General features: G+C 43.9%; 3 protein-coding genes across 5 annotated transcripts in view; 2 read left to right on the top strand and 1 right to left on the bottom strand.

The window, feature by feature from the left end:
* The first annotated feature begins 48 nt into the window (after positions 1-48).
* On the top strand, positions 49-4588 carry TP53I3 (tumor protein p53 inducible protein 3). The gene is made up of 5 exons (XM_039380956.1): positions 49-186; positions 844-1111; positions 2309-2521; positions 3236-3432; positions 4193-4588. The coding sequence occupies exons 1-5, from the start codon at positions 49-51 to the stop codon at positions 4397-4399; spliced, it is 1023 nt and encodes a 340-aa protein (XP_039236890.1). The 3' UTR covers positions 4400-4588.
* A 380-nt stretch (positions 4589-4968) lies between these two features.
* Positions 4969-9972, top strand: SF3B6 (splicing factor 3b subunit 6). Its single transcript, XM_027749247.2, has 4 exons — positions 4969-5179; positions 5421-5539; positions 8137-8275; positions 8779-9972. Exons 1-4 carry the CDS (start codon positions 5150-5152, stop codon positions 8866-8868), a joined length of 378 nt encoding a protein of 125 aa, XP_027605048.1. The 5' UTR covers positions 4969-5149; the 3' UTR covers positions 8869-9972.
* A 4083-nt stretch (positions 9973-14055) lies between these two features.
* FKBP1B (FKBP prolyl isomerase 1B) overlaps positions 14056-24486 on the bottom strand; it is a 45861-nt gene continuing 35430 nt past the window's right edge. For all 3 annotated transcript variants that reach the window (XM_039380957.1, XM_039380958.1, XM_027749275.2), the window contains 2 exons: positions 17086-17198; positions 14056-14773 (listed from right to left, as the gene is read on the bottom strand). In XM_039380957.1, the coding sequence (XP_039236891.1) occupies positions 14645-14773; positions 17086-17196 (240 nt within the window). In that variant the 5' untranslated portion in view covers positions 17197-17198 and the 3' untranslated portion in view covers positions 14056-14644. The remainder of the gene's footprint in view (positions 14774-17085; positions 17199-24486) is intronic.

Genomic DNA, 24486 nt, shown 5'->3' with positions numbered 1-24486 from the left:
TTTGGTTTGGTTTTTGGTTTTGTGTTTTTTTTTTTTTTTTTAGAGAAAATGTTTGCAGCTTATTTTGATTGCCCAGGAGGCCCAGAAAATCTCTATATGAAAGAAGTGATGAAACCAAGTCCAGGACAAGGAGAAGTTCTTGTGAAGGTCTCTGCCAGTGCTCTGAATAGGGCAGATTTACTCCAGGTATGTATACGTTAAGCAGATTTATGCAGCTGAAAATAACACTGATTTTTCAAGCCCCTATCTGAGGTCTTGACAGATCAGAAGAGTTAAAAGAGGTTGGAAGTCAGGAGCATTTGGATGGGAGATTTCATAGGGGTGAAAGAAGAGATGTCTGTTGATTCAGCAGATAAATGTTTTTATCTGGGTCACTGCAGTGCTGGGCTGGTGTGGAAAGGCAGCTGCCTTTCAAGAAAACATGTAAAACCAGAGCTCTGGTCTTTCTAGATGCTTAGACACTTCTCTGGACATTTGAGATGAACAGGAAATGTTTCACTGGCCCAGTCCCAGTGGGAGAAAATCACATTCAAATTATTAAGTTTGATCTGCAAGCCATGCTCTGCAACTGGGGACCATAGTACCTCCTCAGTGGAGACTGGCCTGGAAAAAGGAGACTCACAAAAAAATGAAATTATTCTTATTTTAAGAACATACTTAGGAAACAAGAAGTGTTTACAGAGGAGAGAAGATCCTCAAATTACTGGAACATTTGCACAGTGCAAAATCAGGATTAAATAGATAGGAATTTAGGTTAGAGACATGCAAATGAAATATTGCAATTCATTACCTTCAATGAGGTGTTGCTTTTCCTTCCTTGCCCTCTCTTTTCTTTTATTTTAGAGGAGAGGGAAGTACCCTCCCCCGGAAGGAGCAAGTGATATTTTAGGCTTAGAAGCAGCTGGGAGTGTGGCTGGGCTGGGTCCTGGCTGCAGGGGCCGGTGGAAGATCGGTGATGCAGTGATGGCTCTGCTCTCCGGAGGAGGTCAGGCACAATACGTTACAGTTCCTGAGGGCCACCTGATGCCAATCCCCAAAGATATGACTTTTATCCAGGCTGCAGCCATTCCCGAAGCCTGGTTAACAGCATTTCAGCTGCTGCATTTTGTAGGTGAGAGGTGTATTTGCCCATCTATCCCCAAACAGCTGATATTCCTTTCTGTTCTGAAATCCTTTCTTTGTTGCCTCCATCTGAATGCTGTTTGCCTTTCCTGTGTCACTTCATTCCCATGGGTCAGAATTTGGTATGCCACACACAAATCCTGAAATCTTGACCACCTCTCCCCACTCATAACTTACCCTGTTGATTGCATATTTACAAGGAAGGATATGGAAAGATGCTCAGTTTTCTTTTCATTTATATTTCCTAGCTTGAATCACTGAATGGTTTGGGTTGGAAGGGACTTTAAAGATCATCTAGTGCAATCCCCCTGCCATGGGCAGGGACACCTTTCATTAAGTCTAAACCCTCAAATAACTTCCATGTTCTCCAAACAGCTGAAAAGTCATCCTATTTCTAAGGATTTGACTTCACTTGCAAGCATGCCCATATAATGAACTTTCTCACTAATTGCCTTTGGACCTACAATAGGCAACATCTCCTTGTACCTTGTTTCACAGAGACATTAATTGTAAGTAAAATCCCCTCTGAGCTGATTCAAAACAGTCAGAAGCTCACACTCTTCACTTTGAAAATACACTGCCAAGGCACTACAGTAGCACTTGCCAGGGTTTTCCTCAGGTGAGAAATATCCTTCTTCTACCTTCTTCAGCAGTAGCACCTAAAAGTTCCAGTAAAGAACAGAAGTTCCAAACAAATAACTTTCCTGTAGACTTGCTTCAAGCAGTGTTGTTTCCTGGGGATCACTTCCAGATCACTTTAAATTAATGCGTTAGAGCAACTGATAGATAATTGGTAGAACTGGTCCTTAACATTACCCAGCACTTTGGATGTTTCTCCATTGTTGAGTGCCTGATTTTTCAGTATGAACATCCTCCAGCAGTGTTTTTTATTGGTGGAATAAAAAGGCTGATTGCACTCACTTAAGCATCTCGGTCACAGATGCCCAGAACTGGACAGGGCCAAGATAAAGTCATTCCACTGAAACTGGTAAAAAGAAGTTCTGTCAGCACGCTGTGACCTCTGTTAGTCCTGGGTTTGTTTCTCTTATGAAAGATATGAAGATGTAAACAAAGCCCACAAGGGCATCTCTTTCAACCCCCTCTTCAGTATTTTCCATGCTGTTCATGTTTTAATCCAAAGGTGATGCCCAAAGGGTGACCACTCTTCCCTGATGTCCTCCTTCAGGTAATATACAGGAGGGTGAGACAGTGCTGATCCATGCTGGAGCCAGCGGAGTTGGCATGGCAGCCATTCAGCTGGTGAGACTGGCAAAAGCAATTCCCATCGTGACAGCAGGAACTCAAGAGAAACTGAAAGCAACAGCAAACGCCGGAGCAGCTGCAGGGTTCAACTACAAGAATGAAGATTTTAGTGAAAAAGTCTTGGAGTTCACCCAAGGTAAGAACCTCTCTGTGAAAGAGCCTGTGACAGCTGGGGAGGAGTTTGTACCTCCCAGCATGTGCACATACACTCGGTTTCAGCTGTCGCCTTAGTCGGTGAGGGAGCAGACAGTAGTGACCCTGTTAGCACAACCTGACACACTGTTCGGCTCAGAATGTGCCTTTCCTTAGTTTAATTGCGCTGTTTTCTGCATGGGCTCTCTTTATCTGTGTTCATTTGGGGCGTAAATATTGTGACGCCTTATTGTTGCCTCCACAAAGAACTGTGGGACCGAGTCCTCACACTTGTCTTTGTAAGAATCACCACGGAATCACAGAAGGATTTAGGTTGGAAGGAACCTTAAAGATCATCTTGTTCCAAGCCCCTGCCCTGGGCAGGGACACCTTCCACTAGACCAGGGTGCTCCCAAGCCCCATCCAACCTGGCCTTGAGCACTTCCAGGGGTAGGGTATCTACAGCTTCTCTGGGCAACCTGTGCCAGTGCCTCACCACGCTGGGTTCTCACACTGCTAGAAAATTTTTTTGGGGCCCAATTCTATAATTCCTTACAAATCATTGTGACAATTCCTAATTTCAGTAGAAAGAATTAAATGAGAATTGCAGGGTTGATTCTGTACCTATAAAGAACAAGGTTGTAGTTTTCCCTGAGATTATCCCAGCCTTTAATGCAGCTCAACTACATTGCTGAAATCTCTCCTGATTCTTCTTAAGGTTCTGGAGTGGATATTATTTTAGATTGTGTTGGTGGCTCATACTGGGAGAAGAATCTCAACTGTCTGAGTACTGATGGCCGGTGGATTATTTATGGACTACTGAGTGGAGGTGAAGTGCATGGGGATTTGCTAGCAAGGCTGCTCTCCAAAAGAGCCAGCATCCACACGAGTCTGTTACGGTCACGAGACAAGGAGGCAAGTAATGGCTATCAACAGTCTGTGCAGTTGGACCGTAAAATTGATGATAGTTTTCTTTTAAAACTAGTGTTAAACACCTTCTTGCAAAAAAAAAGTCCCACTTGAACTGTCATTACATACTTTGAAAAATTAAGTTATAATTAAGTTATAATGTCCCCTTTCTATTTTTATCAAATTCCTCCCTGAATCAGAGGAATGATACCCAGGACTTCTGAATGTATTTCACAGGTACCATAATTTAAAGATTTGGCCTAAAAAAGAACAGAACTTGAGTGATCAGGCAATTTGATCGAGTCTGAGGAGAGGTAAATAAAAACTTCTATTAGGTAATGTTTCGAAGTAGAAAGCAAGGCCATTTGGATGCCCAATTACCAAGAAGAAAATCACTTTATGTGGAAAATTCTCAGGTTTGACAATAAAAGACAGGCAGTGCAGAGCCCTAGGGTAGATGGTTTAAGACATACATATATATATATATATGTATATTCTCAAAAACTATCAGTTTGAATTTAAATGGTTCTGCACTGAGCTTACACCACCTGTTTTGGAGAATTTCATTCAATTAAAATGTAATAAATCTAAAAGTTTTCTTCTTGTTTGTAATTTAGACCAGTCATGTGTTTATTATGTCCATTTCACCGTGAGAGTGTCACGAAGTGTCTCCTTGCGGGCTGCGCACACTTTGTACGCCGTGCTTAGAAACACCTCAGTGAGAGAGACGGCTGGAAATAACCTTCAAAACGCTCTTTTCCCGCAGTATAAGGAGCGGCTGGTGAGAGCCTTCACAGAGGACGCGCTGCCCTATTTTTCCGGAGGGGCTTCCCCGCGTCTCCAGCCGCTCGTGGACAGCGTTTACCCCCTGCACAAGATCGCAGAGGCACACAGGGTTATGGAGGAAAACAAGAACACCGGCAAAATCGTCATCGAAGTGCCCGTTTGCTTCAAGAAAGGGCCCCTGCTGTAGCTGTGCTGGGTGACAGGGTCACCGCGGGTGTTGCACTGCAGAGATCCTGCCGCTTTCTGCTCCAAACCGGGATCGCTTATTGGGGGCGGTGAGGAGGGGCAGAGGATTACGGGAGGCGTTTATTGAAAAGGTGGCGAGGAGGGGTAAAGGATAACGGGAGGCGTTTATTAAAAAGAGGTTCGTGTTGCAGTTCTCTTGCCGTGTATTGAAGGCGCACGCGGCGCGGGGACCTCCGCTCCCTCAGAGCCGAGGGCGGGGCCGGGGCTGAGCGGTGCGCGCCGGGACAGCTCCGGTCCGTGAGGGGAGCGCGGTGCGCGCCGGGACACATCCGGACCGTGAGGGGAGCGCGGTGCGCGCCGGGACACATCCGGTCCGTGAGGGGAGCGCGGTGCGCGCCGGGACACATCCGGTCCGTGCGGGGAGCGCGGTGCGCGCCGGGACACATCCGGTCCGTGAGGGGAGCGCGGTGCGCGCCGGGACACATCCGGTCCGTGCGGGGAGCGCGGTGCGCGCCGGGACACATCCGGTCCGTGCGGGGAGCGCGGTGCACGCCGGGACAGCTCCGATCCGTGAGGGGAGCGCGGTGCACGCCGGGACACATCCGGTCCGTGAGGGGAGCGCGGTGCGCGCCGGGATAGATCCGGGTCTCCCGCCCAGCGTTCACGATCCCGGCTGGTGTTCCTGTTCCCGGGCTCCTTCCCCGCCGCTGTTCCTGCCCCAGGCCAAGGCCCCCGCCTTCAGCCCGCAGCCATGGCGATGCAAGCGGCCAAACGAGCCAACGTGAGTGCGCTGCGCTGCCCCGTCCCGCCCACCCTGGGCTCCGGCTCCACTCCTGGGGAAGGGAGCCCATCCTGCTCCAGGCATCCCGCTGGTCCGACGGGAACGCGGCAGGAGGGTGGGACAGGGTGATCTTTAAGGCCCCTTCCAACCCCGTTCCATGGTTTAGCCCGTAAGGTGCCGGGTTTAAGGTTTGTGGTTACGTGCCCCGGATCTAACAATCCCCGTGTCCTTTCTCTCTCAGATCCGGCTCCCCCCGGAGGTGAACCGGATCCTGTACATCAGGAACCTGCCGTACAAGATCACGGCCGAGGAGATGTACGACATCTTCGGGAAGTACGGCCCCATCAGGCAGATCAGAGTGTAAGTGTTTTGTTCTCCTTTGGGACTGAAGGGCTCCACGTGCTCCAGTGCCGGTGTTCTCACCTCAGGGGGTGACAGCTGGGATCCACAGCTGGAAAGGCTCAGTGCCCTGAGTGCCAGAGAGGGATGTGATGATGCTCTTAAGTGAATTTGTTAGAAAATTATATTGCTGGGAGGCGGGGGGGAAGAAGCTTAAATTTCATGTGAACTTGGAGAAGTTAGTAAAATATGAGACTTGTTCTCTTGAGTCTCAAATACAGCTGAGCTTTTACCTTCACTGGAACTAAAAATAAGAAAGGCAGAAGCTGAACAGTTTTCCTGTTTAATGAGTATGAGATAATTAATGGGAAAACAGATGTTGATGTTGCTGCTGGACCTGTGGACTAGAAACAAACACCAGCAGCAACCTCTATGGGTCAGAGACAGGGTGTCCTCGACCACACAGGGTCTGGATAGTGGGGATGTGACTGTGACTTTGCTTATAAATGCCTGGAGATTGTACATGTCTGCAGCAGCTCTGAGGTTCTTCTCACTGCTGGTTCAAATACTGAAGACATGAGTGCTGGTGTTGCCTGTTATCCTGAGAACTGTCTGAGTCATCAGAATGGTTTGGGTTGGAAGGGACCTTACGGATCATGATGTTCCAACAATCCTCGTGCCATGGGCAGGGACACCTTCCACTGCACCAGGGTGCTCCAGGCCCCATCCAACCTGGATGCTGTGGATTAAACCATCGTTCCATCTGGGTGGTATCATGATCCACTAAGTTTCTGGCAGAAAGAGTTGTCTGAAGCTGGAATTCAGGGAGAGCTTTTGAGGACTGTAGTAAGGCTGGTTGGAGTATGGACACTCATACAAAAGGATTTTTTTTTTTTTTTTGCTCCTTCTAAAAGAATATTTAGGAAGGGGAGGAAACAGAACTTGGTGTTTAATACAGTGTGAGACAGATTTCAGTAGATGCACACATAGAAAGGAAATGTAGTTTGTATTTGGTGTGGGGTGGCTTTATTGTACTGCTTTTATCAATGGTGGCAAAATAGCCTGCAGCACCTCCTGAGTTCTTGATTAAGCTGCTGATCAGATTAGAGCAGAACATACCCTTGTCATTTATATGGCTTTCTGTTTCCCAGTTCTCTGAGACTGGGATGGGAAATTAATGTTTGTTTTGACTGTGTAGGATGTAAATACCTAAATTGTCAATGCTGCTTAAACAGACCAAGTGTAACAACCTAAAATAGAAGTGCTCATTTCAGAGCTGTAGTGATTAAAATCATAGGATGGTTTGGGTTGGAAGGGACCTTAAAGACCATCTAGTTCCAACACCCTGCCATGGGCATCTTCCGCTAGACCAGGTTGCTCAGGGCCCCATCCAAGCTGGCCTTCCAGGGATGGCACATCCACAGCTTCTCTGGTAACCTGTTTGATTGTTAATTGTATAGAGCAAAGTCAGTTTTACAGGCAGAGTTGGCCTCAGCAGACCAGGAGGGGGGGCACGTGCTGGTGGTGCTGTGCTGGGATGTGCAGCTGGACAGACCCTTCTCCTACAGGGAAGCGCGGCAGACGTGGCCGGGGAATGGCTGAAGGAACAAGGGGAAGCATAAACACTGCTGGGCTAAACAGGTGGAGTTCTTTGCTAATGAGCATAAAGGACAGCCAGTACTTAAGGTTTCTGAAAACACGTAGGCTAGAACAGTGTGACAGTGGGACATAAGGAATTGGGTTGTATCGGGAGCTTTCCATCAGAGTGATGCACTGACAGGTGTGTCCAGCAGTTTGTTCAGAACTACTAATTCACGTTGTTTCCCACAGAAATCCCAACATCATCACGAGACAAGGCATAAGGTCGATCCCCCTTTGTAATGGCTTTTGTGCCTTGTGCAGTTTTTATCCCATTCTCCACCTTTGTACACATCCCAGGGTGGATATGTGACATGCCATTTGTCCTCGGGAGTTCTCAGAAGCACCTTGGAGACAGTTGTTCTGATTATTAAGTCTGTATAACTGTATTTTAGTTGAAACCTTTGGGATCTGTAAACTCTGTGGTCCCTCTGGGCTCATTAGTGTTATGTGCCCAGCCATGTGTCTCATCCCTCGGGCGAAGGGAGTGGAATTGGTGCTCTACTGAGTGATGGCTGTGGCTCTGCAGTGGGCTTTCACCAGCAGGGCTGTTCTGACTCCTAAATTGACTTCATGATGTGCCAGGAGCCCTTTTCCACCCTAGGGACACATCTGATCCAGACAGCCATTGACAGCCAGGTCTTGTAATATTAAATAAAACAAGCTAATTGCTGTAATAAAGACTTAAATCATTTCCAGATACATGGCAACCCTGACAAAAGCTTCTGATAGTTGTTGTGGGGAGGTGCATTTTCCTTAAGGAGCAAAATAGAGCACACTCTCCTGTTGTCTCTGGCTCTGAACTGTTTGGTGTGGAAAACAGGGATGTAGTTTAATATCTAGAAAAAATAAAAAGTTGTTTTTTAGTGAAGTCACATTAGTTCATCTAATCTCAGTCACTGTGAAATAAATAAATGTTCGACTAATAAAACTATTTCTTGTTCATTTTATTCAATGTTAAAACTGATGTTGCTCTGCAGTGGGAACACCCCTGAGACCAGAGGAACAGCCTATGTGGTGTACGAGGACATCTTCGATGCCAAGAACGCCTGTGATCACCTGTCAGGGTTCAACGTCTGCAACAGATACCTCGTGGTTCTCTACTACAACGCAAACAGGGTATGTGCACCAGGCGGGTTTGTTACCTGTGAACAGAGCCAGCACAAAAAAACAAGCCCAAAATCAGTTTGTAAAGACAGTTGCTTGGGTATTCTTAAGAAATAAACTCCAGCTGTTGGAGGGAGTGGATTGGACACATGGTCAAGGTTTCATCTTTACGTGGGGATTTGTGTGCCAAACAAAGTACCTTTGGACCAAGGGTGTGAAAGAAATGTTTCTGGTGCAAGTAGTCTGGAGAAGAGGAAGCAGGGGCCTCACACCAGCACAGCTGCAGCAGGATGTGAGATCTTTTTTATGGGTAAAAAGTCTCCAGTTCTGATGTCCTGCCCGTCACTGATGGTGTCCAAGGCCCTGTGATGTTCTCCAAGGGCGAGAATCAAACAGAGCCGTGTGTGTGATGGTGATGGATTTCATAGTGATGTTGGTTGCAGTTACTGGGAAACAACATGTCCTAAGATGAGAGATTCTTTGTCATCTCACATCTTTTGTTTTCCTAATTACAGGCATTCCAAAAGATGGACACAAAGAAGAAAGAGGAACAGCTTAAACTTCTCAAGGAAAAATACGGAATTAACACAGACCCACCGAAATAAACTATCTTTTTTGGAAAACTGTTTTCAAGCCCTGCCATCAAGTTCTTAACCTAAACACAGGAATTCTCAACAAAGTGTAACTTTTTCTCTTACAAGTTTGATAAGCTGCAATATGAATCTTTAGATCTTCACATTAGAATTAAATAAATGTAAAACATGGGAAGATCTGCTTTAAGATTAAATCCCCCAAGTGGATATGGGCTCTCCAAGCTGTGAGGGTGACCTGGCAAAGGCTGCATTGACCTGTTTCTAGCAGGAGCTTTAAAAAGGGACTGAGCAGGTTCTGTTTGATTGAACAAAGCAAGCCTATGTTTATAGCAAAGTTTCTTTCACAAACTGTAGAAGATAAATGGCCTTTTAAAAGTATCCAGCTGATAAGCTGACTCCAGTCAAATCTTGTTCTAACAGTGGTGCCAACACTGACCAGGTGCAGTGAAACAACCCTGCTCTCACAGTGCTGTGCTGCTGGGCTGAACTAAGGCTGTACAAGGTCTTTGATGTGTATACCAGGTTTGTACTGAGGACTCTGAATTAGAGAACACTCGACCAAAATGAGACAGTAGATGGAGGTTTTGATTTTGGTACCCATACTGTGATTGTTTTCTGTCTGATGTGTTTGAACTGTAACACATTTTCTGTACATAAATTTTTAGGTGTAGCACCTGGTGGAGGCAAAACCAAATTTACATTTTTTGTAGATTTTTTTTCTTCAGCAGTCATGTCCTGTGTATAAAAATGAGTGTGATACACAGTGTGCATAACCAGTGTCTTTTGGAACTGGGAAAGAACAACCTCCACCTCTGTTCTGAGCCAGCTGGAAGTTGTGTGAACTTTGGTAGTATCCTGCCTTGGAATGATTTACTTGGGTGGATGTGAGGTTTTACTCCCTGACCAGACAACTTCCAGCCAGTGCAGAACATGGGCAGATGCAAACATACTTAGCCTGAAGATTTGTAATTTAATTTTGTTTTTTTTCAGTTCATTGTACTGTCATAAAAAAATGTTCCAATTTTCTGATCCTTTGATTTTTGTTGTAATCTGTCACTTAAGGAGCCATGCTGTTCATTTGGTAAAAGAAATAAAATGTCTACATGTTTTGCTTTTTTTTTTTTTATCAAGGTTTGCTGTTTGCTGTGCTAGTTCTGTGTAAAAAAAATAAAATGTCTACGTATTTTGCTTTTTTTTTTTCATCAAGGCTTGCTGTTTGCTGTGCTAGTTCTGTGTGTAACCTGTCCTTTTAGAAGGGGAGTCATCCCTCACCTGAATGTTTGGGACACAGGTAGGAGCTGTAGTTAATCCATCACCATTTGTACAGGAACATCCCTGTGTGTTCGTGGGTGATGGGCAGGGTGCCCGTGCCCAGCTCTCACATGGAGGAGATCCCTGGCAGGATCCCTTCCCTTAAAATTGACACTGCTTTTTGCAGCAAGAAGCCTTGCAGGCTACAGTAATCCATCCCTGAAGTCGGGAACAGGCACTGGGAGACTTTTGGAGCCTGTTACCTGGGGTTGGGTGAGCAGTTGCTCCTCCACTGCCAGCTTGGTCTTCAGGTCTTGCTCCTCAGATTACACAAACCAAAGGTTCTCAGGCAAAAACCAGCTTGCATTAAAAATATTTAAAGGAACAGAACCCTATTGGAAGGCTTGCTGCTGTGTGAACATCCATAGCTTTTTAAGCGTTACAGACCGCTCCACCCCCAAATACACGTATTTTTTTTAATATATATTTATATATATACATATATGTGTCATGTATATACACACAGGAGACCCCTCGCTGTACCAGGAACTGGAGCTGCTTGTTGCCATGCTGGATTTATGGTTCTAATAAATAATAATAAACACTGATAATAAATACCAGGGTGCCAGTAATGGTGCTGTGCACTGCCAGCCTTGTTTAAAATCATATGCAAATACCACATTGCTTCTGTCAATAGCAGAGAGCATGGTGCTTGCACTGCAGTGCCTGTTTTGATGAGGATTTGATGCTGTTTGAAAAACATATCTAAAAAGCAATTCTTTAGGGTAATAAGATTAATAAAAATTCCTTCAATGAATTCTCAAGATCAGCAGCTTTTGATTTCTCTGAGAGCTCAGCTGCCGCCTTTCATTAAATATTCCATTTCATACTTTTTCTTCCAGTGCCTGTTCAGGGCTTTCAATGTCCCTGCACATGTAAAATGAAATAATGATTTGTACCTGCAAGACAGAGGGAATGGAAATGGAATGCCCGGAGGATTGTTTTGATGAGATCTGCTCAAGATTTTGTTTGAAATGTAATATCAAAGGACAGGGAAATGAGTTCAGCTCTATGAATGGCAGAGGGACACCAAATAAGGCAGATGTTACCAGCCTTGCACTCTGCATCTGTGCTGGTTTTTGTTTGCTCACTTCCTGTTTAATTTTTCAGGAAGTAGGGCATGAAATTAAGCCTGGAAGGTCATTTTTGTCCCCATTGATGCTGTTTAGAAATTAGTTAGAGCAGCATATCTGATTACACAGGCAATGACAGTAAATTTTTTCCAATCTATTATATAGTGGTAATAATTATATGTACTGTGTTGATCGATGATACAATTAAATAAATTAACGCATTTGCAGTCAAATAAAAAGCAGAAGATTACATTTCCTTGAAGACTTAATTTCCCTAAGTATCACAAAGCACAATTAGTTTTCCTTTTAGATTTTTTTTTTAAATGAAATTGGCACGAAAAATGTAATAATCGCTGCTTCCAGCCAAGGTCTCCGCAGAGAGCGGGTGATGAGGGAGCACTCCATCAGCCAGCTGTAACAAGGATTTTACAGAGTTGGGAATGGCTGGCTGAATTGCTGAGGGCAAAAGGGACTCTGCAGACAGAGGAGATAAGACTGAGTATGATCAGCTCCTAGAACCCATCAGGAACGTCTTTTCCCTGGTAAGAAACCTGGCAGGAGTGGAAAGGCAGAGCCATACCCTGCTTATTGCCTCAGATGCAGCAGAAGCTCCCAAACAGCAGAGCCAAGAGAGGATGGAGGGAATATGTGGCCATTCCAGGTATGCTGAGCCAACCCTTGGCATCACCACTGTTGGGGCATTCAGGAAAGGGCACAAAACAGATACTGGTCTCTGGTGAGACCCCACCTGGAATCCTGCATCCAGCTCTGGGGTCCCCAGCACAGGAGGGACATCAACCTGTTGAAGTGAGTCCAGAGGCAGGACACCAAGATGATTAGAAGGATGGGTCACCCCTTCTATGAGGAAAGGCTGAGAGAATTGGGATTGTTCAGTCTGGGAAAGAGAAGGCTCTGGGGTGACCTAACTGCAGCCTTCCAGTACCTGAATGGAGCCTACAAGAAAGAAGGAAAGATACTATTTACGAGAGCATATAGTGACAGGACAAAGGGGAATGGATTCAAACAAAAAGAGCAGGTTTAGATTAGGTATTAGGAAAAGATTCTTTACTGTGAGAGTGGTGAGACACTGGCACAGGTTGCCAGAGAAGGTGTAGGTTCCACATCTCTGTAGGTGTTCAAGGCCAGGTTGGATGGGCTTTGAGTAACCTTGTCTAAGGGAAGGTGTCCTGCCCATGGCAGGGGGGTTGGAAAGAGATGATCTTTAAGGTCCCTTGCAACCCAGACCATTCTACAATTCCATGATACTTTGGGGTTTTTTTTTTATCTTTTAATAAGCAACTAAAACTTGGCCATCAGTAGGAGCAGCTTAAACCAATGTGCTGAATCAAACTGTGTTTGACAGACAAGACAGGGCCACATTACCTTTAACCAAGGCACTTCTGTGAGCTTGTTTCTGCAACTGCTGCAGCCAAGTAACAGCAGCTGCATCTGTGATCCAGTGCAGCCACAGGCTAGGGCAGTGGCAAAGGAGAGCAGGTCCTTTTCAAAGAATTTGGGAATACTGGTGGACATCAGACCCTGGCAGTTCCAATTCCATATTTATTAACAGAAAGTTAGGCTGTCCTAAAAAAAAGTACTATTAGTGAAATGGAGTGTAACCCAGCTGCTGCAGTGACAGGAGATTTCCACTAAAAAAACGGTTCAGAAAAGCCTTTCATTTCTTTACGGACAGGGGAGCAAGAAAAAAATTTACACAGCTCAGTGTATAACAATCTGTTAAGAGGTGGATTTATGGGCTTATTAATTAACAAGCTCCAATGCAGCTTTGTGGGAAAATGAACATCTGGAGGGAGAAGAGTGCGAGCTGTAGTCACCATTCTTCTGTCTCTGTGCTCCTTCTCACTCTCTTCTCCAGGAGGTGTCACCGGGAGTCACCTCCACAGCTTTGCTGTCTGACTGCTCATGCTCAATGTGTTCTCCTTACACAGATCCACACAAGATAACAGCACAGCAACTGTTTGAAATACTCCCATCAAAACATCCATTAGTTGAAAACTATACAAATAGTTTACAGTCAAGTTGATGAAAAGTAACGTTGTGACCCAGGAAAAGGCAAAAATGAGCCTAAAGGAAAGAAATCAGACTTAGGCAAAGCAAAATAACAGCACAGAAGTAGCCTCACTGATCAGGTCCTGCTCCTAAATCTGGGTAAATGACAGAATACACATCTTCCTGTCTCCAAGGGAGGAACCAGCATTTCAGGAATTCATATAACCAGCAAAAGAAATAAATATTGCTCAGTCTCCAGTGCCAGAGGCCCAGTGCACACAGTAAGTTTGCAGGCTGTAAACAGGAGCAGATGATGCAGCCTAAAAACCCCAGTGTGTTCAGTGGCCACATCATCCCACAAATCAGATTTGTTTTGAAAGGTGGATGCACATAATCCTGCTCTTTTCTAGCCTTGCTCAGCTCCAGGAGAAAATTTTACCCTGGTTTTACTGTTCTAAAGACACAGAATTAGATCAGCACTGCATGTCTTTGACAAGCGGCACTTTCCATCTCTTCAGTAGCCAAATTTTGGCCAGAGCTGAGGGGCCATAGGCAGGGCAGAGGAGATGGAGACTCAGGAAACTTTTCTGCCCCAGCAGCCCTTCTTGCACATTCCTGATACCTCTGGTCCCACAGAGATCTTCTGCTGGGCCATCTCTAACAGAACCAGTGCATGGAATTACACGCATTTCATGTAAGAGGAATAATTAACAAAAAACGGGTTGGTGAAGGGTTGTTTGAAGAACTTCTTAGACAGCAAAAAGCATTCCAGTGGCCAGAGGAGAGAAACAGGAAACAGAGACTGTAAAGTATCAAGATTTTATTGTTTTTTATATATATATATATACGTATAATTCTTAAATGAGACAGTATTTTTTAAAACAGCAGCAAGCAGAACGTACAAGTTGAGAAAAGTGGCAGCGCAGGTAACTCTGTTTGGCTAATGCCCGTTCATGTACAAGGCGTACACTGGATTTTTATTTTTTTTGAGCACCTTTTGTGGTTTTTTATTTTTTCTTGGTTTAAGTGTACAGTAAGGCAGTGGTTTTTTTTTTTTCAATAAGGAATATATATATATATTTATATTTATATATATTTTCAGTCATCACCGTGAATTCTTCGTACATGCAAATTAAATAAAATGTACAACTTTAAAATGTTACACCGGGAGACGTTTTTTCCTCAAGGCAAAGCTTCTAATAAAAGGCAAATACAGACACCACAAAGTTAAAAAAGAGAAGGAAGGCGTAAGAATCCGAGCGGCAGGTGCTACTGACAGGACAGCTCAGGCAGGGAACGTCGGGATTCCAGTGGAGATTCCTCCCGCCGCTGGCAAGGCGGGAAGGAACGGATGGTTATTAACAGATGTCTGCAGCCAACTCCCTCAGGAAGGTTCACTCTAACCTGAGAAGCTCCACATCAAAGAGGAGCGTAGCATTGGGAGGGATGACCCCAGGGTGGCCTGTGGTTCCATAGGCCATCTCAGGTGTGCAGGTCAACTTTGCTCTTTGTCCTAAGCTCATCTGGGTTTTGGACGTGGGAGAAAGGAAAAGAGAAGACAAAAAAACCCCAACAGTATTAGAAGGAAATTAGAAGGAAAACAAATTGAAAAATCAATTTGTAAACCTGCCTGGCAGGTTTACAGTATCAAGGAGAGTTGGGATAGTCAGAATCACAGAATTGTTTAGGTTGGAAAAGACCTTTGAGGTTATTGAGTTGACAGGTTTGAACTGAATGATCTTTAAGGTCCCTTCCAACCCAAGCCATTCTGTGATTCTATGAGCTCAGACCTTTCTCCCAAGATCAGGTGCCTCACTGGACTGCAGATGACATGATATCTCCCACTGAATTTTTAAAAGTTGAATATTTTCAGGTTCTATAAAATATACCAAAGCTAGAGATTTTATTACTTTTGGTAGAAGAAAAATGTGAATATGAACTTTCCCACAGTCAAAGAGTATTAATACCATGGGGCTGAGGGCGTATGAGAAGATTCCCTCCAGGGGTTTCTGTGGGCCCACTGCTTGGATGTGTCCCTGCAAGCCAGACAGCCGGCAGGTCATGCCTGGATTTAAGGCATGGGATAACCCTGAACTGTGAGAAGTTGAGCAGAGAAATGCAGGTGCTGTTGGCATCTGAGAGTCATTACACCGAGGTTTGAGAACACCACATGCTTGTTCCAAGTGCCCTGTGCCAATCACACTCCCCAAATGCCTCAGACCCTGGGGCAGAAGAAGGCCACAAGCTCGGCCTGTGTCAGTGATCCACTAGGAGGAGCAGGAGGGCAGCGTGTGACCACACGGATTTCTGGAATGGCTTTCGGCCGCTTTATTAACTAAGGGACGGGAGTAAGGGAGGGAGAGCAGTCAAGGAAGGGATGAACTGATTCACCCAAGTGCTTGTTGCCACTACTTTATCTGCACTGGCCTCTGGTTTCTACAGCTCTGGGGTCCTTAGCTCCTCTTAGCCCTCACTGCAAAGCAAATAATAAACAGTCCAACTCAAATCCTTGAGAGGAAGGTGGGTATTTTTCAGAGTCTAGGATTACTCAAATGAACTTCTCTCTCTGCTGCTGCACAGGGAAACAGTATTCCTGATAATGAAATGAGTCTGGAGAACCCAGATACCCAAGGGAATAGTATGAAGCTGTGTCAGGGGAGGTTTAGGCTGGATATAAGGAAAAGGCTCTTCACCCAGAGGGTGGTTGGGCACTGGAACAGGCTCCCCAGGGAAGTGGTCACAGCCTCAAGCCTGACAGATCCAGGAAGCATTTAGACAAGGCTCTCAGGCACATGGTGTGACTCTTGGGGTGTCCTGTGCAGGGCCAGGAGTTGGATTTCAATGATCTTTGTGGGTCCCTTCCAACTCCAGATATTCTGTGATTCTCTGGCTGGAGAGAAGGGAATGCTTGCATTGCTTTCTCCATAGGGCTGGAAAGCATTGTCTCTTCCATCCTTCTTTGGAAAAGCATGGTTGCATCATTGCTCAATGGATTGTTTGTCATTTTACATTCCTCCCATTTCTCTATTTAAGCATAAGAAGTTATTCCTGTTAAAATTGTTCCTATACCAGTATTTGAGCAGTTTCCTCCTCCACTGAGGTCTTTGATCCTGAAATGGGAAGTCAGGAGGAATTTGCACCCTGATCTCATTCACTCATGCACTTGAGCAGCCTGATCACACTTCTCATGTCATGGGCCTTCACAGCACCGCACAAAAAGCAAGAGCTGGAAATTAATTGTATTGGGGGGCTCTTGTAGGGTTTAACTGTGCTGGCACTCAAACTGTAATTATTGGAGGGCAGTTTTCTTTCTCTCAGCATAGAGATAGTCAGTGAATGTTAAGTTTTGTAGCTGGGAGTCTGAAGTTGTAAAAATGTAACAGTGCAGCTCCGTACCTTGTTCAGTAAGGGTCAGAATCTGTAGCTGGATATCATCAAAAACAGCAGCGTGGACTTTTATGGAGTAGTTGAATTGAGGTCACTCCATAAAATGCTGCCACCACGACATTTTAGAGGCCACTGTTGTCTATTTGTGAAGCTGCCCATGGGAGAAGGGCTTATGTGGCACATTGGCACCCAGGGAGGGGACTTCACCTCTCCCCTCTCAAATGCATACCATGGGGAAAGGCTCATGAGTAGGGGGCGGCCATGGATGGATGCATGGATGGATGGATGGGAACTGCAGGAAATACTGCACTCAAATGGACCACGCTTTCAGAAAACCACTCCATATCCTGCACTGTGATTTCTGCTGGGTCTTGTCACACCTGCACGGACACTGCTGTGCTCACACACCCTTCAGCCAGCTCCAAGTCCCAGAATCATTGCTCTGTACCTGTGTAACACCTTCTTCAAATCCTTTGATGACTTCTTGCCTGCCAATCTTGAACCTGAAAGGCTTGTTTCTGTCTCTGGAGGAATCAAACTTCTTTCCATTCTGTAACATTCCTGCCAAAACGAGACACACAGTTTCAATCTGAGCTACATCTAATATGAGCTAATTTACGTGCTGGAGGAGAGGGAAGGAGTGAAAAATTAATGTCTTGGTCACATCAGCTGCTCATTTCCATTTTCACTTTCAAGCCTCATCCAAAACGGATAAGGCAGGAGGGTCAACCACAGTGGTACCATTTTCCTTCCTGTAATTTAGGCTCTAAAATAGAAATATATTATTTTTATTATTCTCAGTGCAATAGGTTGGAATCCATATTGTACCAAATACTGCACAGACATATGGAAGAGCTGTTGGTCACACACAGTGGAGCTCCCTGCCTAAGTAGATAAAAGTGGGGGGCAGCAGAAGAAAGAATCCCAATGCAGGTGTCTCATGCAGGCTTGCCCCTGAAGACCAAAAAGCTCCCTAAAACAAGCCTGCAGACAAAGAACCCAAATGTAACATAGATTTGCCTCTGTTTACTTTTTGTTAAATGCTTACCATTTATTTTAAGGTTTCTTTTAACAGCCTAAGTAACCGAAGGGGACAGTTCTTGCAAGTTACCTTGTGTAGTAACCTGGGGCTGCTGTCCCACAGCTCAGTGCAGCCAGCAGAAGCTTCCCCCCCCCCTTCAAAAGATAGGGATGTAGATTCAGGTTTGAAAACTCTTGAGCCAAATTGCTGCTAGTTAAATATCTGCAAATACTGAGCAGCTCCTTTGACTTGGTCCTGCAAATTTATACCAGAACAACTTGGAGGAACATTTCATACCTTGGACTATTTACCTTCCCTACTGATTTACTCAGGAGCACCAGAATAATGTGTGTTAAACAAATGGGACCATTCCACACCAGGTGTGTAAAACTCCTACACAACATGACAACTGCACATGCTCCTCCTCATGCAGAAAGAACAGAAGAGACTCTGCATTCACAAATACGAAAATAGCAAAGACATTTATATGAATGTTCTACTACCCTCGTTCTTTATATTTTCATTCAGCCCTGAGAGACAGTCACAGAACACGTTATTTGTTCCTGTGGATGGGCACAACTCTGTTTCAACCCATGGGTTTTGAACACAAGCCCAGATTCTCCAACAAATGCATAAAGCATCACAGAGCACTACATGATTGGCTATTCTCATTCTCTTTTCAAACAGTGGATAATTACGGTAGCTTTCAACTTAAGAGTACCTGGTAATTGCTTTTGCAAAGTGTTATACTCTGGATATTGAAAGGTTGGGCTGATATTTATGCAACAGAATAAATCCTCTCTTTGTAGTGTTGTAGTACCAGTGTTCTGGGCATACACAATGACTCTCCTGCACAAAGGGCTGGACAAAGATAAATTCATTAATCTGACAAAGTCTTTGGTTGAAAAGAACATTAACAAGTCCAGCTTTGACAGAAAATGCTGAGAAACAGTGTCTTTAAGATACAATATGAAAAATATAGTCTTACTAGTTTCTTTCCATTAAAGCAGTTATATTAATAGATCAGGCTGATGCACAAGTTTTATTTTCCAGTGAAAATCATCAGTTACTGTCCAAACAACAAAAAAGGCATATTTTGCTTGCTTAAAAGGTCTGTGCTATGAATCAAAGGTAAATATGAAGAAAAACAAAGACCGAAAAGGTAGAATTCCCTTTATCAACCTTTAGGCTTCTAAGATATAGCCAGCTACTTCTGAGCTAATTACTATGCTTGCCTCTGTAATCAAATCAGAGAAAAATGCACTTTCAGGGGGCAATTCATCTAACAAAATCTGGGGATCTACATTAGGACATAATTGATCACATCCCAGCACTGCCTATTTCTTTGCAATGCATAAAGGGAAGTCCAAACAACTAGCTCAGACATAGATGTCCCCAAATTCACTAGTAGTTACACCAGTGGTGATGGCACTCTAGACTTGCAGCCACGAATACAGAGTATTTGATCATTTCAGTGAGGTTCACTGTCTAGATATTTTGCAGCAATATTAAAAACAAACGCCATATTAAGGCAAATTAGCCATTGGTCAAGTCTGATATTTGTCAAAGTTGGTCCTTCAGAGACACCTCTGTGTGTGTATAAGGCCTTAGGAGGAAAATTATGGAAAAACCTGCCCATAAGGAATGTTCCATAACCATCACCATTAGTGCTTGTCATAGCCCTTAAGTTTTTCACAGTAAAATAATGAAGTATTGCATGTGTGCTCTGATGCAAGTACATAGGATTACAGAATCACAGAATCAGTTAGGTTGGAAAATACCTCTGAGATCATCGAGTCCAATCATTGACTGAACACCACCTTCTCAACTGAGGGCCACATCCAGTCTTTTCTCTAAACACTTCCAGGGATGGTTGACTCCACCACCTCCCTGGGCAGTCCACTCCAATATCTAATCACCCTTTCTATGAAGCATTTCTTCCTAATGTCCAACCTAAACCTCCCCTGGCACAGCTTGAGGCCATGTCCTCTCATCCTGTCACTGGCTGTCTGGGAGAAGAGGCCGACCTCCACCTGGCTACATCGTCCTTTCAGGTGGTTGTAGAGAGCGATAAGGTCCCCCCTGAGCCTCCTCCAGGCTGAGCCCCCCCCGCTCCCTCAGCTGCTCCCCATAGGACTTATTCTCCAGACATTTCCCCAACTCCGTTGCCCTCCTCTGGACTTGCTCCACCACCCCAATGCCCTTCCTGAACTGAGGGGCCCAGAACTGGACACAGCCCTCAAGATGTGGCCTCACCAGTGCCCAGTACAGGGGGAAATGCACACATTATGGAATATATTACCTTAGTGATATCCCCAAACCCCTCCACACAGGCTGGGAAGTCACACCAGCTCCTGCACAAGGCTTTCCAGCTACAGACTAATATGGATTCATCTGTAATACAGAAATCCAGTCTGCATATGGGGGAGGGCAGGCGGGGAGAAGCAGCTCTGGGGGAACTCTCAGCAATATCATATAATCCTTTTTGAAGTATTTGATCTTAAATTTAAATGACAGTCCTTCCTCACAGCAATTTTATTTTTAAACACATCATAAAACCTTATGATTCTATGAAATGGAAGGAGACTATTGCAGAATCCCAATATTTAATAGTTTTAATATTAAAACCTAGTACTGTCATTGCAGTTTGCATGTTCAAAGCAGTATGCAAACATTAATTATTCTTCACATTAGCCCAAGGAGGTAAAGAAGATATTTATTATAAAATAGCCTCAGCCTGCAAGTTCAGATTCAGATGCAAAGTCCACAACACTTTAGTATGCTTTCACTTCATTTTGTAACGAAATCCCATTAAAACACTTAGCTTAAAGCTCTGATGGTTTACTAAACATCCCACATCACACCAATGGCAGAATCAGAATTAACTCTTCAGAGATTCTGACAACAGCTCCTGGACAATGTTTCCCATTTAAAATAATATTTCCGTCTGCCCATGAGCTTGCTAGTCGATATCTCATATAAAAACTTACTCATTTCACTATCAAAAGCCTATAGAAGATGTGTTAGGCCTTGTAGAAGAAAATGGGCTTTTCTATATTTACAGCAGCATCCTATTTTCAGCAACAGCTGAAGATTCATGAACTCAGAAATGTAACCTCCTCTGTCATCACCTCACTGCTTTTAGAGGACAACCCGGGATTCAAAGACTCAGATGTGTCTGTATCTGCTGAAGCTCTGGCAGGAGGGTCAATTTTTATATGAGTGCCCTTTAAATGCACATCTAGACCAGAAATGAGTCAGAGTCCCCATGTGCCGTGGAGAAGTTCCGATACAGATTTAGATCTGAACTTTAGATCTTTTTTATCTCTGTTTCTGAGAGTTAGAGTCTACTATTCAGGCTCCTGGGAACTAAAACAGCACAATGCTTTATTTTCTTTCTTGCTAATGCATCAATTGATTTTTTTTTGGTGGAAAAAATTGATTTAGTTAATATTCTTGAAGAAGGACGGATGCCCATCTTCAGCCTGCATCTTTATCTAGCTAACAGCAAGGAGAAAAAAACCTCCACAATCTGGCACTCAATAATGACATTGTTTTGCCAAGTCAGAACAATCAATAAGACTTTTGACTGAGCAAGGACATCTAGATGCCTATATGGTTACCTGTTACCTTACATTTGATTCTGAAAGGTAACCATCATTGTATTAAAATAATTAATTGTACAAACTTGATTATTGGAATACGGTGTGGATTGGAAAACCTTCTGATCTACAAGATGTCCTCATTAATAACTAGGTTTTAAAAATTAAGCAGCTGTAGAAAAGGAGACGTTTCAGATCAGGGGTCCTGCTGAATCACTGAAGTTCAGCTCACTGAAGATAAAAGAGCAGACAAATCATTTTGTTAAAGAACATGACCAGGGATCCATCCAAACTGCCTAAGCTATAATGCCATTTGGGCTAAAACAGCAGTGAAAACAGAACTTCAGTCTAGATTTAACACAAGTTATTACTTCTTATTAAAACACAGGTGTGTCCGCACCACCTTTTAACATGAATTAACTGAGGTCAGTCAACCTCAGCTAAGATCCCATTATTGAAGTCTGTTTCCTAAGGGGAGAGGGCTAATGACACTGTCTGCACTTGCCTAATAACTTCTGAATATTTGAGCCAATTTCAACCCTCTTTGGCAGAGGAGTGGGGATCATACCAACATGAAGATCTCATGCACATAATGAAAAAAATCTGCATAGGAAGAAGAGCCTGTAAGTGCTTCTACCACGAGAAAGGTTCAATCTTTGTTATCAGAGAAACTATTATTGAAGAGAGGTCAGGAATGTAAAGGCTGGACCACAGTCTAAGTTTCTTTCTACTTCCTTTTCTTCCTTCATCTGAGAATAATTCAGCTGGGAATGTAGCCAACTACAGAACACAAATCCACAGAGCCAGCCAAGCTACTAGACACCTAATACACCTACTGTCCCAACAAAACCCTGCCCCAAACCATGGTCAAACTATTATCTATACAAAAGATGGATGGAGAGAGAACACTGAAGGCCATCCACAGAGAGTCTGTCAAGCTGTGCCTGAACTTGGAAAATCCGTGTGTAAATGTCACTCCTACTGTTATCTATCTCAGAGGCAGAAACTGTGTCTCTACCTGTCATCTAGGCTACTTCTATGGTTAATGGAGAAAGAGAGGTATTGCCAAGAGTGATTCATCCCACCTAGATTTAGATGTTAGGGCTGAAATAACCTCCTGGAACTGTTTATCATTCTCAGTCAACTACCCTACAAAAGTAAAAAAAGTTAACAACATTCATTCCAAACAGTAGACTGCCAGGTTTTTATAGGGCCCTGGTGAGGAGGTATTAACTCAGCCATCCATCCCTAAATGAAGAAGATCAAATGGCATCCCAGGCTTCACTGACTCCAGTGTTTACTGAATTATTTGTCTTTGCAGCGTTGACAAATTCTGGGAACTAGGAGACAGAGATCCTAACCCAGGACAAATCCCTTGATTTCACCAGTTGTTCTCCTTTTATCCTGTACAACGGGATTGACTTCCCTCATAAGTATAGAGGGGATAAATTGAATTGAATAGGTGACTTTCAAAAAACAGCATCTTTCATCTGCAAAGTATTCCATTCCCTTATTTTTTCAAACAGTAGTTACCTATGGAACATAAGGACAATATGTGCACTTGAAGACAGCTATTTTCTGAACACTTTTTGGCAGCACAAAGAGAGGCAGATATTCAAAAGGTGTTTCTAGGACAATATCCTGTTTCATTTTATGTAGACCAGAGGCTCTTCATGACAAGGACTATATTCTGATGCCCTTTAATGCAATAACCTTGTAATAAATCTGTGCTGTTATGAACTTGTCATTTCATTTGGTTCCTAGGACTCTCCAAGGCAGCATTTGCTGCAGTTAATGTTGCTGTGGGTTAAGAATTTTTGATCTGAAGTGTTTCTTTTTTCTCATCAAATATATAATTTCTATGTCAAGATATGTTGATATTCTGTCAGGAGAATATCACAAAGGCTGGAAATTCTGATCTTCCCCCCATTTTCAACCTGCGACTATTACTAATAAACACTTTTAGTCTGGAAAATATATTATTTGGAAGTTTTCTGTAACTGCACAAAAGCCCTTGTGTCAACATTGATGCCTTCCCAACGTATAGAGGAAGGCACAGTTCAGCCCAGCAGAGGAGTCACATAGGAGTGGTGGGAGAAACACATCCACAGTCACAAATTACATCCCAGGTTGGTTCACACCAGCAGAACTCCACTGACTTCAGTGGTGTTACTTGCACCCTACATTAAGATAGATCAGTTCTCTTCAGGACTCAGTTCTGACATACTGTGGCAAAGCAGGACAACCTCTCTGCTTTCAGTGGTGTTCCCACCCAGCTTGTGGCTGAGACTCAAGCTGCCACACCTGAAAAACTGGTGGTTTCCCATCAGGAACAAAAACAGTCTCAGTGGGAAGTGGAGAGATCTGGGTAACACTTTTCTAGGCAAATACAGTTGGTGCCATGTGTTTCTGCTTCCCAGGGAAATGCCTAGAGGACTTAACATGCCTCAGCTCTCCAGCTCATTACATCAGATATGTGTCAGCCAGACATCTCACACCTCTTACATCTGCTTTATTATCTCAAAGTCCAATTCACTGTTTTACACTTTTTTGTCATAACAACAGTTCCCAGTAACCTTTAGTTACACCCGGCCATGAGCCTCCTCCCAAACCACCATGCAGCAAGTACCACATACCTCTGATTTCCTTGATTTGACTTCCAAAGTAAACTCTTCTGGAGAAATTTATCATCTCATCAATTTTGCTTGTGACTATCGTAATGGAAATAAAGAATGTCGAGTATGAGCTGGAGGATGCCTTTATTTCCTACACCGTGTTGGGTTGGGGGCCATCTTACTGTGTCCTGTACAGGGTCTTCGGCAACTGAACTGAGAAGGGAAGCTTAGCTTTTCAAGGGAAAAGTTCAGAAATAGAGGTTTAGTACCACTGCAACACTCAGTTTTATCCTGCTAACATTTTCTCTGCTAACGTTTTCTCTTTTTTTTTCCACAAGGCCTTATGTGGAAAAAAGGATTTACTGTCTTAGACTGTATTTTCCTGACAATTTGCAGCCACTTAAGAAAAAATCATTAATACTTTAAGGGAATTTTCAGTCTAGAGGGATAATAGTTGAAGAAAAGTGGGGAGGGGGATGTGCACATCTCTGCAGCATATCAACTCTTTACCACAATTTTTTTGTTGTGTTCAAAAAGGCAACAGGATGGATGCGAATGTGCCATTTGTTGCCATGACAAACTGACTTAAAGTGAAGAAATGGGAAATGGAT

Source organism: Pipra filicauda, unplaced genomic scaffold (assembly GCF_003945595.2).
Source record: "Pipra filicauda isolate LSUMZ 115617 unplaced genomic scaffold, ASM394559v2 scaffold209_size2725305_pilon, whole genome shotgun sequence".
Classification (NCBI taxonomy): domain Eukaryota; kingdom Metazoa; phylum Chordata; class Aves; order Passeriformes; family Pipridae; genus Pipra; species Pipra filicauda.
Note: the sequence above shows the minus strand (reverse complement) of the source record. Positions and strands in the feature narration are given on the sequence as shown.